The sequence below is a fragment of the Garra rufa genome, chromosome 23 (assembly GCF_049309525.1).
Source record: "Garra rufa chromosome 23, GarRuf1.0, whole genome shotgun sequence".
Lineage (NCBI taxonomy): Eukaryota > Metazoa > Chordata > Actinopteri > Cypriniformes > Cyprinidae > Garra > Garra rufa.
In genome coordinates this window covers 31,635,371-31,653,579 of record NC_133383.1, presented here as the reverse complement: position 1 = coordinate 31,653,579, position 18,209 = coordinate 31,635,371, and the positions used below count along the sequence as shown (strand labels likewise).

The 18,209-nt window shown below is 35.7% G+C and overlaps 1 protein-coding gene across 2 annotated transcripts in view; it reads left to right on the top strand.

Annotated features, from left to right (window-relative positions):
• Positions 1-364: 364 nt before the first annotated feature.
• The window catches only part of sh3bp2 (SH3-domain binding protein 2), a 36,931-nt gene continuing 19,086 nt past the window's right edge, over positions 365-18,209 (top strand). For both annotated transcript variants that reach the window (XM_073830088.1, XM_073830087.1), the window contains exons 1-3: positions 365-528; positions 14,031-14,170; positions 17,681-17,783. In XM_073830088.1, the coding sequence (XP_073686189.1) occupies positions 443-528; positions 14,031-14,170; positions 17,681-17,783 (329 nt within the window). In that variant the 5' untranslated portion in view covers positions 365-442. The remainder of the gene's footprint in view (positions 529-14,030; positions 14,171-17,680; positions 17,784-18,209) is intronic.

Here is an 18,209-nt window from a genome sequence, read left to right as displayed (position 1 = left end):
GTTTCACACAGGGTACAGCTGTTTTCAGAGTAGTCTGCTAGTCTTAAGTCACATGAATGAACCTAGAGGCCAATCTTTCACAAATTTCTAAGAGTCAACAAATGCTATTGCGAGCGTGGCAGACTAGCCGTCTGAACGACGTAATTTCATGTTAAAAGAGGTGGAAAGTCCCTGCCAGTGAATTCAAGTCCTAAGAACTTTGGCCAATCAGTTTGTCCATACAACCGCCAGAAGGAAGTGACTTCGTGACACAGAAAAAGAGTACGCCAATGTGGGCCCTGAGAGGAAATGACTTGCACAGTGCATGAGCCTGAGATCACAGGCCGTCTCCACTCGCCTCCGCTCTATCAGTCGTGCATGAACCCTCGACTAACTCGTTGAACTTCCAACTGCACTCCAAGCATCAAGCAGAGAACATGGTGACAAACATCAGCCAATACGAATGGCTCTTTCTATGAAAAATAAGCGCTCCTTTGGTCATTTGCAACACTCGCATGCGAAGATGTGCATCCAGGATTTCTGTAACAAGTAAGTAAGGTTTCTTCACCTTGGTGCTTAGTCCTTCTAGAAATCTGTCTGATAACTATATTAATGAATCTATAAAGGGGTTTTGATTACTTGCTGTCAACGTTGTTTCTAAGTTTTATGAACTAGTCCGAAAAGTAAATGGGATGCATTGTGATTTCTTGTCGACGTACAGTAAAACCGTGGGTAGTTTGTGGTGATTGACTGAAGCGCACCCATGGTGCCCACAAAATACAGTGCTGCTTATGAGTGTTGCCCACAAATAATCTGTAGTTTGACTTGAGATAAGATGAAGATTTAATACAAAAAAATGAAAATTTCCTTGTTTTTCATTCATGCTGTTTTTTGCAGTTAATTGCAGGGAAAGCCCCTGCCATACTCAAGGCCGCAAAATGTACTTTACATTACACCTTTACCACTAAACTCCTACCTCCTGTAAAATGTGTTTACATGACCTTTTCAGACTGGATGCACTTGCGATTGTACACATTAGAATATGGGGGCGCATCCGACAGACTATGAAACTATGTTTTATAACTAACCTGTGTGGGCTGATGTTTGACACGAACATCATGTGCCATTGATGGAGGCTATGTTAGGCTTGTTCATCATCTCCTGTTTTACTTTAAAGCCGTATTAGGAGGTAGGAAATGGAGGAAGAATGTGCATGCAGAGCAAAAATAATAACTCTAACAGCTGCCCACAGACTCTTTTCTTACCTTTGGTTTGTAAGGTACATTATGTACCTTACATGTCTTTATACATCCCCTGAAAGCTGAATACAAAAAATTTCCATTGATTTATGGTTTGTTAAGATGGGACAATATTTGGACAACTATTTGAAAGTCTAAGGGTGCAAAAAAAAAAAAAAATAGATATTGAGAAAATCACCTTTAAAGTTGTGCAAATGAATTTCTTAGCAATGCATATTACAAATCAAAAATTGCCTTTTGATATATTTACGGTAAGAAATTTACAAGCGAAATTGTGCCATTTCAACAGAAACGCACACCATCAGGAATTTTAAGCGAGGTTTGAAGGATTTCCCAACACAAATTTTGCAATTAGGTGAAATTCATTCACAAGACAACTACTGCATGGTTTAAAAGCGACTTCTGTCTCCTTATTATAATGTAAATCATGTAAATGTTATTATAATGTAAAATAACATTTTCTATTTTAATATATGTTCAAATCTAATTTGTTTCTGTGATCAAATCTGAATTTTCATGAAAGCATCACTACTCCAGTCTTCAGTGTCGCATGATCCTTCAGAAATTATTCTAATATGCTGATTAATTCTTTTTTTTTTGGAACCTGTGATACTTTTTTCAGGATTCATTGATGTATAAAATGTTAAACAGAAAGCATTTATTTAAAGCAGAAATCTTTTCTAACAATATACACTATAATTCAAAGGTTTGTGTTCAGTAAATTTTTCTTTCTTTTTTTTTTTTTTATAAATTAATACTTTTATTTACCAAGGCTGTGTTAAATTGATTAAAAAAAAAGTGCTAGCAAAGAAAGATTTTTATTTTTAATAAATGCTGTTCTTAACGTTTTATTCATCAAAGAATCCTGAAAAAACGTATCACAGATTCCATAAAAATATAACAGCACAACTGTTGCAAACACTGATAATAAAAGTAATAAATCAGCATATTAGAATGATTTCTGAAGGACCATGTGACACTTAAGACTGGAGTAATGGCTGAGGAAAATTCAGCTTTGTATCACAGGAATAAATTATATTTTAAGTTAGAAATCATTATTTCATATTGTAATAACATTTCACAATATTACTGTGTTTGCCTGTATTTTTGATCAAATAAATGCAGCTTTGATGAGCAAAAGAGACTTTCGAAAACATTACAACAATTTCAGTCTTTCTACTTCAAAATTTAATTCAGCGTTACTTGCCATTTCATTGCAATTAATAGTGAAATTTACTAGCAAAACATCGCCAAATTTGATCAGTGTGTGAACTGTGCTTCATACATCGCTACAATATTAATAAACACACTGTTCATACATCACCACAATATTAATAACACTCTTCTCCCCGCAACATTTGGCTAAAGTGACCACACATTTAGACAGGAAGACGCTGTCTGATCGACATGTTCACTGACCGACAAGAGTTTGTTTGCTTCAGTGTATCATTTAGGATGGCTAAATGTAAAATTATTGATATTACCTTGAAAAGCCAGCATGAACCTTAGCCATCCATGAACAGCTGTACAGAAAACACCAGAAAGAATTAGCAGACAAGAACAATTATGTCAAAAACTACCTTACATATTCTGGTAAGTTCATCCTCAGAAGCACTCATTGTATTGTTTTACCTTATAAACCTGACTTTTCCCATATGGTTAACCATACAATATTTGAACTAGTTTTAACAGGTGTTTTAGTGTGACATTTAAACTCTTGTTCTAGTTTTTACAGGGGACTTACACATTGACTAAAGACTTAACCAGACTAGACGACCAGATGCCGGTTATTAGCTGTCACAACCTTTGCCTGAGTAAGAAATTTCAAGTGAAACACCAGTCAAAGTTAAGATCAATATGATAACTAACTCTTGTGAACCTTCTGGACAGATGACATCTAATATTTACTATAAAATCAAATTGACTTTCAACTGTCACTTATTTTAGTCAAATTGTCTGGTTGATAGATTATGTATTGTTATCCAGTCAGTTTAAACCGACTTTCAGCATTTGGTTTAGGCTTTGGATGTTGGATAGAGGCTAAAAAGCTAATAATGCTAACTGGAAATTATTTCTATTTACAGTTTGATTGAATGGTTTTATCTGTTGATTTGCAGTTAATAAAGTACTTTTATAAAGGTCTGAGCTTCTGTGGTTTGCCAGTAACCCGGTGTAATACACCAGCAACACCTTTATAATATATTATCTGATTGTATCAGTGGCGTAGCAAGTCAGCCCTCAGGCCCAAAAAAAATTTGTAATCATGGGCTCCAACTGGGTTAACCTGTTGATTTTTCTTAAGTACATAACGTTATGTGAGTATTTGCTGTTGCAAGCTGTTTTCTTTATTTAACATTTTCAAGTCCATTCATTATTTGTAGCACGCAAGTCTCAGGCTTCTGTCAATTTTATGATAAAATACAATCAATAAATGTGTTTTTACGCTCTTAAATTTGTAGTGAGATGACTATATTTGCCTCAGATCAAGCGGCATGTGAATCAATGATCTTTTCCTTTTGAATATTTGCAGCACGAAATAAACATGAAAAAATATTTGAATGCATGTTAAACAAAATTAATAAACACGATGTCTCATTAAATCAATCAATCAGAGTTTAAAAGTGAATAAGTCATAATAATACTAACATAACAAACCAACAAGCCTATAGCTTTGCCAACATTGTTTTATTTTTCTCATAAACCAACCAGTTACTGAGTTAAAGCCTTCGTTTTATTGCTGTTTTTCATGTTAAATGTGAAGACAGGTTGGATGCCATGGACTTTTTTTTTGGGCGGAGTAGGCAAAATGTTCACATTAACTTTATGCAATATAGGCTAACATGATTTTATTACATGCATTTTTTCATTTTAGTAAACTATAGTAATTTAAAGCGTTCTATAAATACATTTATCATGTCTGTGAGGCAAATATTCGCTGAGTTTCACATCATTTTTGTGAAGCGCTCCTCCTCAAGACAAGAGACAAAAAGAAAACAAGACAGCTGTTACTTAAGCATGATGTTTTGTTGATTTTGTGAGTGCACACAAATAAAATATAATAAAATAAAAAAAGAGACTTTTTGCAGTTCCGAATGATGTATTACTTGTACCTTTATGAGCAAAAAATGATGGCGTATTTTAGGTTCCCACCGTTATTAAGAAAAAAATGTAAGTGATCGGGCTGGCGATTTCATGTCCTTCAATGCGCGCTTTAGCTTTCACTCTCCGCACAAATGATTGGATATGCGTCTAACAGCGCACATTTATCTAGTTTAAATGTTTAAATTAATATTGTGAAATGCATCTAGTGTTTTATGTCTATAGATTTTATTTTAGGCAAGGCTAAATTGATCAAACATGCGCAGCTCATTGCCGATAGCCGCTTGGTCGTTACTTTAAAAAACAAAAGAAAAGAAATCCAGTCACTTTGCAATTAAAATCCCAAACTTAACTAGTTTAATTGCTGCAACACAGGCTCTGTTCTGATAAGTTGTCGGACAAGGACAGGGCTCGGGCCTGAGTGTCTCGGGCCTGGGCTGGGCCCTTACAGGACTCTATTCGTTCCCTCATTTTAATTAAAAGTTCCCCCTCGGCTCGGCAGGCCCCCAATCTCCCCGGGCCCATATGAACCTGCATACCCTGCATACCCAGATGATCTGCCCCTGAATTGTATGCTAACACAACACAGTATATTATTATACACTAGAGTGACCATACGTCCTCTTTTTGGCATCCGGGATTCCTAAATCGCCCAAAATGTCCGGGATTCATCTATTGCTTTCTACATTTTCCATTCATTGTGTGCGTTTTTGTATTAAAGCCTTGCGCTTGCCTTAAATTTTTTTAATCCCACTCCCGCAAACATTCTAATATTGAATATAATTTTCGCGCACCACGGAGTCACTATTAATATGCAGAGTATTTAAGCTCGTGTTGGATGTAGGGTTGCCAAATCTGCATTTTCCCCACGTAATTGGGCTAATTTTAAACGGTTGCGGCGGGTTGATTTTCTCCCGTGGGTTAAAGGTTTTAAATATTGCATAAACTCCATTTGACTGAAAATGCTTGTATTGAAACATTTTGCATTCTACCTGTGATAAAACTGTGGAAGATATTAGTTTTGTGAAGGATGGCCACTGTGGTAGGAAGCTTTTTAGCTTTGTTTATAATCAATTTGCATAACGGTGACTTTAAAATATGTAGTTTTGGTGTGGAAATTACATATTTTGATGCCAAAACTAGGACCCCCATACCCCCCAACATATGGTCACCATATTATAGTTATTCACCCCTTAAGCGCAGGTCAAGTTCTGGTCACTAACTCATGGTTGGAAACATTCAAATGTTACTCAGTAAACCGTCTTGTGTGGAAACAATGAGATGCCACTAAGGTACAATATATCATTTCTTTTTTATATTGGAAATTGATGCTGTTCACTTTGTGAATGCAAATTTCTGGTCTTATTCTGAGAAGTGTTGAATTCATAAGGTTAAGGTTAAACTTGTAGTTATCTTTAATTGTAATAACTTTCATTGCCTCTGAAACAACTTTACATTTCCACTAATGTCATCATAATAATGTGGGTGGGGAAAATAGCCAAAATGTGTTTAAGTTCCCTTCTTGTTCTTCTTCTGGTGGACTGGCTGACTTGAACTCTTGTACTTTCAAGAAGGGGGAACATTACAGTGAACACTGTGGTTGTGTTTGTTTAAGTGAATGCATCCAAGACAACCATATTTAGGCTACTTCTTTCAAATTTACTTCTTCTGATTATATGCGTATGTTATTCTACACATGCACACAAATACACAAGAAAATTTTCACAGCTATTATCAGTGTTTACATTAGCGCCCCCTCCATTCCGGTACATTAAACCCACTTTTTATGATCCAGTTCATTCCCAATGGATAATTAAGGTCTGTGCTGAATTTTACCCTCTGAAATGCCTAATTTTCCAAAAAAAAAAAACATTTGACTCTAAACTACGTTTGACCTCTTAGCGCTTCATGCTTATCAACACATGGAGTTACATTTTTAAAAACAAGATCAGGAAGTTGTTTGAACAAGTCTGAAATCGTCCCCACCCCACCCTGTTTTTTTGTTGCAGTTTCTATAGCGCATGACCACCCTGTGTCTGATTATCGTCTGTGTTTATGTTCTTCTGGAGTTTTAAGATTATTACTTCATAGCTTATAGTAACCCATGTGTTTGTTTGCAATTGCAGAGTGCTGCTGGGTCGTTCTGAGTAATACTTGGGAAAGTGGAGTTGCTTAGTTTCTTGGTACACTTTATTTTAAGGTTCCCTTGTTATAGTAAGATTAAAGTTGAAGTCGATAGGTTACATACAACTTGCAGAATCTGCAAAATGCAGGGATCATACAAAATGCATGTAATTTTTTATTTAGTACTGACTTGAGTAAGATATTTCATGTGAAAGATGTTTATATATAGTCCACAAGAGAAAATAATAGTTGAATTTGTAAAAGTTCAAAAGTTTACATACACTTGATTCTTAATATTGTGTTGTTACCTGAATGATCCATAGCTGTGTTTTTTTGTTTAGTGATAGTTCTGAACAATTAAACTGTCCACTGTTCTTCAGAAAAATCCTTCAGGTCCCGCAAATTCTTTGGTTTTTCAGCATGTTTTTTCAGCATGTATTTGAACCCTTTCCAACAATGACTGTATGATTTTGAGATCCATCTTTTCACACTCAGGACAACTGAGGGACTCATATGCAACTATTACAGAAGGTTCAAACGCTTACTGATGATTTAGAAGGAAACACAATGCATTAAGAGCTGGGGGTGAAAACTTTTGGAATTTGAAGATCAGGGTAAATTTAACTTATCTTGTTTTCTGGGAAACGTAAGTATTTACTGTAGCTTTTGAAGGGCAGAACTAAATGAAAATTCTCTTTGGGAATAGTTGCATACAAGTCTTTCAGTTGTCCTCAGTGTGAAAAGATGGATCTCAAAATCATACAGTCATTGTTGGAAAGGGTTCAAATACACAAAAGTGCAGAAAAAGGGATTTTTCTGAAGAAAAGTGGGCAGTTTAACTAACAAACAAGGGACTCATTAACAACTATCACTAAACAAAAAACACAGCTGTGGAACATTCAGGTATCAAACTTTTGCTGAAAATGAAAACAATATGAAACCAACATTGAGTAAAAAGACAAAATCATTTTTTAGTTTTTATTTTGTAGTGCTTATGGTGTAAGATGACCTACTTGGTTCAGGACTATGTTCAAACAGTAATAGTGTTACTAGCTTATTAAACACTACTAAAAAAAGAAAAGAAAAAGTGTCAACAAAAACCTTGTGTCTAATGACACCTGATGTCAATCATGGTTGGAAACATTGAGCAACAGAGATGAGCAGACAGTCTGCTTGCAGAGATGTAGCGCAGACACGTTTTAACCTCATTACCTCAACATCAAAACCTCAAGAGAAAGAAGAACTTCCATAAGAAGTCGAGTCACTACCAGAAACAAGCTGCAATGGAATTAAACTGCTGTTCCTGGCCTTTTAATTTCCTTGAAGTGAAGTCTGTAAGAAGGTCAAGAGCATTTTGCTGACAGTGCCGCACTAAACTTCTACTTAACTCCTAAAAATACCATCCCTTTGCCACAAGCACGCTCCTGGACCATAATTCTTTGGTTGGATATTATAATGTCATGATGAGATGTACTACGTTGCCATTACACTTCTCATTTAGGTCGTGATTGTCCCGTGGGATTCTAATCTCCCCACTCCACCCAGCATTAGATGGACATTCCCCTCCGTTCTCATCTGTATCTGCTGACTGGCACTCAGACGTCCCGAATTACGGATAAGCAATAGCAAATTCCACTGTGTGCTCGACAGCCCAGGAGGGGCTTGAACTTTCCAAAGGAAATGTAGGGTTTCCTGTCCTTTCTTTGTCCTGGTCAGATTCAAGGTTTGTGCTGGAGGTTTGGAGATAGCTGTAAACTCTGTGGTGAGACGAGCATGTTCTCAAACTCTTGATGGTCTCTGGTCTGGCAGTATGTTGAGAGAGAGCAAAGCAGTGCAGAGCATCAGAAGATGTGTCAGCAGAAGGTAAGCGTGTGGGATCATGGGACGCATGGGTGGTTGTTTAGGAGAAGTACAATTATGTGGTGTTTATGAGCACAAAATACTGTTGTCATTTTTCTGGGAATTCGCTTGATATTACTAATATGCTACGTGGACACTGTATGTGTAGCAGGAGTTTTGTTCTGCTTCCTGTGATTGTCTCATCTTTGTGTTTTGACTAGGTTTGCTTACTTTGTTTAAAAAGATGTATTTTAATTTGTTTGGTCTGTGATTTGTTATGTCTGCACTCTAAAAACAACCCAGCGCTGGGTGAAATTTGGACAAACCCAGTGATTTGGTTGTTTTGACCAAGCAGTTGGGTTAAATGTTGGGTAGATTTATTTAACTATTGTTTAAAAATTACTGACTGTCTTAGAAATGAGCCCCCACCATAGGTTGTAAATTGAAAATCAGACACATAATTACATCAGCAATAATCAAAAGGTGAACATTTATTAGAGGTTCCAGCGCATCGTGCCAAAACCCTATTGTAATTGTTAGAATGGCCAAGGGTCAGCAATCTCCACATAAAACTGATCGTGCAGACCAAACCGTAAGTCATAGAGACTTGAAACTTGGAGGGATGGTAGTACTCACACCGCTGACATTGTCACCAAGGCTCATCCCAATCGGCCTGACGGGGGCGCTACAGCGATCAAAAGTACGTAATTGTTCATAACTCCTTATGTCGTTGGATTCCTTGGCTAATGTCAGACAAAGCGCATGCCTCAGATTCTTTAGTGAGCCTGGCAAAATTTTCAGGTATTTTGGATTTTTGGAAAATCTACTTTTGCGAACTAGTCTTAGGTTTTTCACCTGATTAGAAAAAAAGTTAAACTTTTCGACTCATTGTTGCAAAGTAAAATGCCTATAACTCCTGAACGAATGAGATATATTCACCAAACTTAGAACACTTTTGTAAAAGCTCAATCTGAGGTCGCAGGACGAAAATCGCAGAGCTTGGCCACTTGGTGGTGCTATAGGAGGGAAAAAAAAACATAAAAATGGCTATACCAACTCAACCATCTGTCCTATCAACACAGAAAATCGCTGTGTCTTGGACCGAAATGCCACCATAAGGACATTTGCGTATCTCAAAAAAACATGGCTGCCATTGACTGATGAAGTTTGAGCACCTACTAGACAAGCTTAACAGAGGCCGATTAGAGCAAAACTTGGTGGGCCTGTTTGACTTATGGCCCTAAAGGTCTGTGAGAAATTTGAAAGAAATCAGCCACTTGGCGGGGCGATATTGCTTTTTTGAAGGGCGTAAACTATTGTACGTTGCTTGGCTTTTCGCACATATGCACAATATTCATCTCATATGACAGAACTCCTCATTCTGGACAACTTTGCTTCTAGAACCACTGCTGTCAATCAAATCGTTTGTTAAATGTTCGAGAAGATGTAAAAAAAAAAAAACTACTTTTGTCAACTAGTCCTAGATTTTTTATTCAATCTGAAAAAATCCACTGAAGTACAATTCTCTGGACTCTCTAGGTCAATAATTATCAAAAAAAAAAATTTTGAAGTTTACCCTTTGGGATGCTATCACTGTCATGCCATTGGACTGCTCTGTGTTTTTGTTTTGGTTCCCGTGTGCTCCTTGTCCTAGTTTTCCCTGATGTTCTCTGAGGCCCATATTTGGTTGTTCCTGTTCCTGTTCCGGTTCTATTGGTTTCAGCTGTCTCGTCATCTCTACATAAAACTGATCGTGCAGACCAAACCAGAAGTCATAGAGACTTGAAACTTGGATGGTAGTACTCACACTGCTGACAACGTCACCAAGGCTCACCCCAATCGGCTTGACGGGGGTGGTACAGTGGTCGAAAATGTACAAAAACTGTCAGTCACCGGCTCATTGTTTTATGTTGCTGGAATTCAGGATTCGATCGTGATATTTTCAGGTATTTTGGATTTTTGAAAAACATACTTTTGTAAACTAGTTCTAGGTTTTTCACTCGGTCACAACCAAACCAGTGCAGAAATATACTCTGGAGAACGAATATCAATAATCATCAAAAAAAAAAGTTGAACTTTTGACTCATTGTCACAAAGGAACGCAAAGACGTTCGGGGCCACTTTTAGTAAAATGCCTATAACTTCTAAATGGAATGAGATATCTTAGCCAAACTCAGAACACTTATGTAAGAGATCAATCTGAGTTTGCAAAATGAAAATCACAGAGCTTGGACACTTGGTGGCACTCTAAGTGGGGTGGGGGAGGGGGGACATTAAAATGGCTATACCAAAACAACAATTTGTCCTATATCAACATAAAAATCCGTCTTGGTCCAAAGTGCCAAAAGTGTATATAAGGACATTTGCGTATCTCAAAAAACAAGGCCTCCATTGGCCAATGAAGTTTAAGCACCTACTAAACAAGCTTAACAGAGGCCAATTGGACCTAAACTTCGTGGGCCTGTTTGACTCACAACCCCAAAGGTCTGTGAGAAATTTGAAGGAAATCAGCCACTAGGGGGCGATATCGTGGTTTTCAAGGGTGTAAACCGATTGTACATTACTTGGTTTTTTCGCACATATGCATTATATTTGCTTCTAGAACCACTGCTGTCAATCAAATCGTTTGTTAAATGACTGAGAAAATGTTAAAAAAAATACTTATGCGAATTACTCCTAGGTTTTTTATTCAATCTGAAAAACATCCACTGAAGTGCAATTCTCTGGACTCTCTAGGTCAATAATTATCATTGAACTGCTCTGTGTTTTTGTTTTGGTTCCTGTGTGCTCCCTGTCCTACATTACCCTAATGTTCTCTCATGCCCATATTTGGTTGTTCCTGTTCCTGTTGTCATTATGTTCTATTGGTTTCAGCTGTGTCTCGTCATCCCCTTGTTTAGTTGTGTATTTAGAGAATGCTCAGTTCCTAGTTTCTCCGCCCAGTCTCTTTCGTCATCCTGGCGAATGTCTACTGAGTTATGCTACCTTTTAAAAACAGTTATTTTGAGTTTACCCTTCGTCTCCTTGTTCCTTGCATCCTTGTATAATGGGGTCGTTTATAAAAGGGGCCTGTCAGAATTGATCCGAAATCCTATTAAGTCTAAAGGAAAACTCAAAACTTCACAAAACTTGGTGAACACATGCAAATGGTGATTCTAAACAAGCACGCAAAGTTTTAAGGAGATCGGGCCACAGCTGGAGCGATAACAGTAATAACCAATAAAATACGTAATATTTTTAAAGTAAATGACCTGGATTGGCCAAAAATGCTTTTTTAAATCAATTTTATTTAACGTTTTATTAAATATTCTCAAATTGAACATATTAATAAATGTTAATTTCCAACCTATTTTTGGATACATTTTAAGCAAGAAATATAGTCATTCTTAAACAATAATTGAGTTAAATACAACTACCCAGAAGGTTGGGTTAAACATTTAGAGTATGGTTTTAATAATATCTCTTTATAAGTTAAAAGTTTTCTTTTATTGTTTAGTTATGCACAGTGGTGCTCAACCTTTTTGACTCAAAGGCCCTAAAACGACCACAAAATAGGCCCCTTGACTTCTCCTGTCTTTTATGATTTTCTGGATAAGTATTAAGGATATTTTATATACAGTATATATATATATATATTTTTTTTTTCACAATTTCTATGCAATGAAACATTTAGAAGCTCATTAGTAGATAAGATTTTTTTTGTGATCTATTTCCTGCCTCTTTCTGCCACTGAATACAATTTTTTGAAAAGGTAGTTGCAATTTTTTTATTTCACAATTCTGACTTTTTTTCTCACAATTCTGAGATATAAACTTGTAATTCTGAGAAATTAAGTCACAATTCTGAGAAATAAAATCTAAATTGCGAATTTATAACGTTGCATTTCCCCTCAAAATGTGCTTTAACCATGGTAATTTCTACTTGCAACTATATTTATTATTTCCTCAACTTATGATTAAATATTTTCAAATTGAATATTTTATTCATTTTAAGCAAGAAATATAGTAATTAAAAAAATAGAACTCGCAATTCTGAGAAATAAAGTCAGAATTGCAAGATATAAACTCACAATTCTGACCCTCAAAATTAGCATTTTATAACTCACAATTGTGAGAAAACAAGTCAGAATTGTAAGACAAAAAGTCACAATAACCTTTTTTTTTTATTTACTGGCATAAACAGGCTTCCATAATTTCTATAAATATAGCCAGACATATAGAAATGGTCTGGCATTTTCAACATTAACCCTTAAATAGAGTACTCCAATGATAAATTTTTTTTTTTTTTTTTTTTTTTTTTTTTTTGCAAAACCAGATTTTTACACAACATTCATGAATGTTGAAGCCTAAATACAACCGCCATAAGTAACAAAGCTAAATGTAAGCTATAAATGAACTGGTCCCATGACTTCAGTGTCACCATCAATAAGCTTCCCACAGTTTTTCAGAAAATATTTTAGAATAAAGCCTGATTTTACACACAATGAGGATGTGAAAGCGATGAGTGAGTAAATGAGTTTATCTGTTTAGTATGATGACATTTAACATGCCCACAGCCTCTGTAGTCCCATTTAGACACTTGTTAGCAATGGTCTTTATTTAAGACAAGTAAAAGCTTTAAAAGAAATCACGAGAGGGTATTTATAATGGTTTATATGCTGTAAAGTAAATCATGAAAATACTTTTAAAAACCCACTGACCTCGGGACGATGGAACCCAAAAGTGCTAAAATGCAAACTCTGGGTTTTGTCATTCCTGCAGTACGTTAATAAAGGTACACTACAGAATAAGAATTAGTGTTAGAAATATATAACTATACGTTACTTGCTCTACTTTCTCCACGAATGAGTCTGATGGTTTGAGGTTTACCCATGGTTGCCCATGAACATCATCTCATACATGAATAAGATTAACGTCACCAAGATATCTGATAATAAGAAACGTCTACAAGATGTTTATCGAAAAAATATGTTGTCTGAGCTTCTATGCATATCTGCTGCCATTGTAGCCCGACCTACTTTTCTTTACATGCAGTAGCTGTAGGTTTAGTGAACTGGAACAAAGCATTTTTTTTTTATGTACTGGCTTTCTAATAAAAAAATTTAATAAGAAATCCACTGAAATGTAGGTACAGAAAGATCTTAATAAGAGACAAACTATGAGTGTTGGTGTGAACAGTTTATAAGCTAATGTCGATTATAGAGTTTAAATGTTTGATTGGAGATTTGAAAGAGAAAGGTTTGATTTTGAAAGTTCTATTTTTAAATATCAAGATTCTTTATTACCATCTATGGTTCCATGAAGAACACACAAAAGGTTCTTTAGTGGAAAGAATTTTTAATTAGAATTTTTAAATAGTTTAAGAATGATTTTCTTCACACTAAGGAAAAAAGCTTCCTTTAAGAACTGTTGACTGAAAGCTTCTTTGGGCATCACTCTTTTGGAACCTTTATAGAGTGTTAAATAGTGTTTAATACCAATATTACAGTGGTATAATCTGAATATTAGCACAGCTGTGATTCGGCTTTATTCTGTAAGTGTTCTGGTAGTTGTTACAGCAGGGCTAGTGTGTTCTGGGTGGTTGCTGGGATGTTGTTAGGTGGTTACTAGAGTGTTCTGCATGGCTGTATGTTTCCAAATGTTTCTACCCAGAACTTCCCCTAGCAAGGTTATTGTTAAGTATGAGTCTAACATTGCTAATCAAAAACAAACCATTCCTTGTTGCTTACAGAAACATGGCTGCTACGCCGGTCTCCTGGCCCATTCCCATGAAGGCTATCGGAGCTCAGAATCTGCTCACCATGCCGGGAGGAGTCACCACATCTGGATATCTGCACAAGAAAGGGGGCAGCCAGTTCAGCCTGATGAAATGTGAGTTTCACACGGCTCATTGGAATCCATCAGTCAACAGACAAAACATCAAACATGCATTAACATTAGTTAAAGAGTGTTCAGTTTTGTCTTCTCTTTCGTTCAAAACCTGTAAGACTTTCTTTTGTGGAACATAAAAGAAGATATTTTTGAAAAATGTTTGTCCATACAATGGTAAATGGGATTCAGTGTTGGTTGGACCCCATTGGCTTTCATTGTAAGTGCAAACAGTTCCTAAAACAGAAACATTCTGTAGATAATTCTTGTTTGTGTTCTTCTCGAAACATAAATTCATGCCTATATTTCCGCAACTAAGTAAAAATGATCAACTGTTATTGCGATTTTTTAAATCTCACAATTGTGACATTTTTCTTTAGAAGTGTGAGTGTGACTGCAAGTTATATATTCAAAATTGCGTGATATAAACTCACAATTAAACTCTCAGAATTGTTTGTGTCTTGCAATTCTAACCTTATAACTGACCCTATAACGAGTTCATGTTGTGCAATTTTGATTAAAAAAATCTGAATTGCAAGTTTATATCTCACAATTCTGATTTTATAACTTGCAACTGCGAGTTTGTCACTCAATTCTGAGGAAAAAGTCAGAATTGCACGTTTTTATCTCACAATTCTGACTTTACAGTTCGCAATTGTGAGTTTGTCATGCAATCCTGAGAAAAAAGTCAGAATTGCACGTTTTTATCTCACAATTCTGACTTTACAGTTCGCAATTGTGGGTTTGTCATGCAATTCTGAGAAAAAAAGTTCAAACTGCGAGTTCATATCTCACACTTCTGGCTTTATAACTTGCAATTCTGAGTTCATGTCATGCAATTATGTGGAAAAAAAAATCAAAATTTGTGAGTTTATATCTCAATTCTGACTTTATAATTTGCAATTGCGAGTTAATGTCATGCAGTTTTGAGAAAAAAGTAAAAACTGCGAGTTTATATCTCACAATTCTGACTACAGTTCGCAATTGTGAGTTTATGACACACAATTCTGAGAAAAAGTCAAAACTGCAAGCTTTTATCTCAAAATTCTGCCTTTATAATTGGCAATTGTGAGATTATGACATACAATTCTGAGAAAAAAAGTCAAAATTGCGAGTTTATATCTCACAATTTTGACTGTAATTCGCAACTGCGAGTTTATGTCATAAAATTCTGAGAAAAAAGTCAAAATTGCGAGTTTATATCTCACAATTCTGACTTTATAATTTGCAATTGTGGGTTTGTCATGCAATCCTGAGAAAAAAGTCAGATCTGTGAGTTTGTATTTTACAATACTGACTTTATAACTCAACTGCGAGTTTGTCATGCAATTCTGAGAAAAAAGTTCAAACTGCGAGTTCATATCTCACACTTCTGGCTTTATAACTTGCAATTCTGAGTTCATGTCATGCAATTCTGAGAAAAAAAAAATCTAAATTTGTGAGTTTATATCTCAATTCTGACTTTATAATTTGCAATTGCGAGTTAATGTCATGCAGTTTTGAGAAAAAAAAGTAAAAACTGCGAGTTTATATCTCTCAATTCTGACTACAGTTCGCAATTGTGAGTTTATGACACACAATTCTGAGAAAAAGTCAAAACTGCAAGTATTTATCTCAAAATTCTGACTTTATAATTGGCAATTGTGAGATTATGACATACAATTCTGAGAAAAAAAGTCAAAATTGCGAGTTTATATCTCACAATTTTGACTATAATTCGCAATTGTGAGTTTGTCATACAATTCTGAGACAAAAACGTCAGATAAAAAGTCGTGATTACCTTTTTTTTTTAATTCAGTGGTGGAAACAGGCTTCCATAATAACATGATGGTGAATAAGTGCATTTTTATTTAGGGGTGAACTGTCCTTTTAAAGGATTATTGTCAGGAATTATGAAAATAATGCATAAACAGAAGTTCATCCTAGTTTTGTTTTAGTAGTACCAACTCTATAAAGTTTTATACAGCTATATAGATCACTGTTAACCAGAAGCTAATGTGTTAAACATAATTGTAAAATTGTAAGCTAAATTCTGTAATTTAATGCAGATTCAGGGCTGCATTTCTCAAAAGCATTGTGAGCTAAGTTGATCGTAAAGACCATTGGTTAAAATGGTCACGATCTACTTATTATGCGCTTAGTAAACACAGCACAGGTTATTCCAAAAGTTAAATAGGTTGCACATGTTGTTTCATGTTGACAGCTGGAATATTCTGTAACACTTATTATAAGGTTTCCTTTTTTAACATTAGTTGCATTAGGTGTCATAAATTAGCATAAAAAACACTTGAGTCTTTTGCAAGTTGCTTTGAATAGAAGCGTCTGCTAAATGCATAAACATTCATGTAAATGTAAATAATAGGATTCCGTTACCATTGGTTAACAAAAAAGCAACTGTTAATTGTTAGTTCATGGAATCATACAAAATGCTTGTTAATTTTTTTTTTTAATACTGACCTGAATCAGATATTTCACATAAAATATGCTTACATATAGTTCACAAGAGAAAATAATAGTTGAATTTAAAAATGACCCCGTTCAAAAGTTTACACACTTGATTCGTAACACTGTGTTGTGACCTGAATGACTCACAGCTGTGTTTTTATTTATTTATTTATTTTTGTTTAGTGATAGTTGTTCATGAATCCCTTGTTTGTCCTGAACAGTTCAACTGCCTGCTGTTCTTCAGAAAAATCCTTCAGGTCCCACAAATTCTGTGGTTTTTCAGCATTTTTGTGTATTTGAACTCTTTCCAACAATGACTGTATGATTTTGAGATCCATCTTTCCACACTGAGGACAACTGAGGGGCTCATATGCAACTATTACAGAAGATTCAAACACTCACCGATGCTCCAGAAGAAAACACGATGCATTAAGAGCCGGGGGTGAAAACTTTTGGAATTTGAAGATTAGGGTAAATGTAACTTATTTTGCCTTCTGGGAAACTTGTAAGTATCTTCTGGAGCTTCTGAAGGACAGTTCTAAATGAATATATATATATATATATTATTTAGATTATTTAGATTTAGGCAAAATAAGAAAAATGTACACGTCTTCCTTCTTTTCAAAAGTTTTCACCCCTGGCGCTTAATGCAACAGTGAGCTTTTAAACAGTGTTGCCAAGTCCGCAGTTTGAAGCGACCCCAATAATGTGATATTTAGCCCCAAGAATGCTAATTCTTAATTTACCCAGGGAATCCCGACAAAAAAAAACTTATTTTACCCTACTTTTGGGCTAGTTTTGAGTAGCAATTGTTACCAAACACAACACAGTATTAAGAATCAAGTGTATGTAAACTTTTAAACGTAAAATTTCTATAAATTAACATTAGCATAGCCTAATAAATTCTGTAAGAAGTTGTTCATTATTAGTTCATGACATGTACAAACTTATGCTAACAAATTGAAACTTATAGTAAAGTGTTGTCCTCTAAGAATGTTTTTTTATGTTTTGAAATTGTGTTTAATGTGGTTTGAGAAAACATATATTGAGTGTCTGCCGATTCCACAGGGCCTCTTCGCTTCATCATAATCCACAAAGGCTGCATCTACTATTTCAAGAGCAGTACATCTGCCGCACCTCAAGGAGCGTTTTCACTCAACGGCTACAACAGGTTAGTTATTATCTGCTTATTTCAATGCTGCATTTGTTCATATGACGGGACTTCTCATGCATCTGTGATCACTGCGGCAAAAGAAAGTGTCAGTGACCCGCCTGCTGTATGTTAAGTTACCAGTGACCATCTCGGCACGATCGCAGGCCACATCCTGTCCACAGCCTTTTTTAAGTGCAAGGGTTTCGATTCTGCACCGAACTGGCCTTTATACGTGTTTCCTGTATGCAACGATCGCGTGTCTATCCTATGTTCGGTGTCATCTCATGCTTTCCGCGAAGTTCTGGTGGAAAGTGTTTAGAATCCTGCAGTATTCTTCCTCAGCAGGTTCTCTGCGCCATATGGAGAACATGTAATTATTGTGCATAACTTTTTCCAGCTCTGGTTGAGTAAAAATAGCCCTCTAAATTAATACAGCAGAGCACA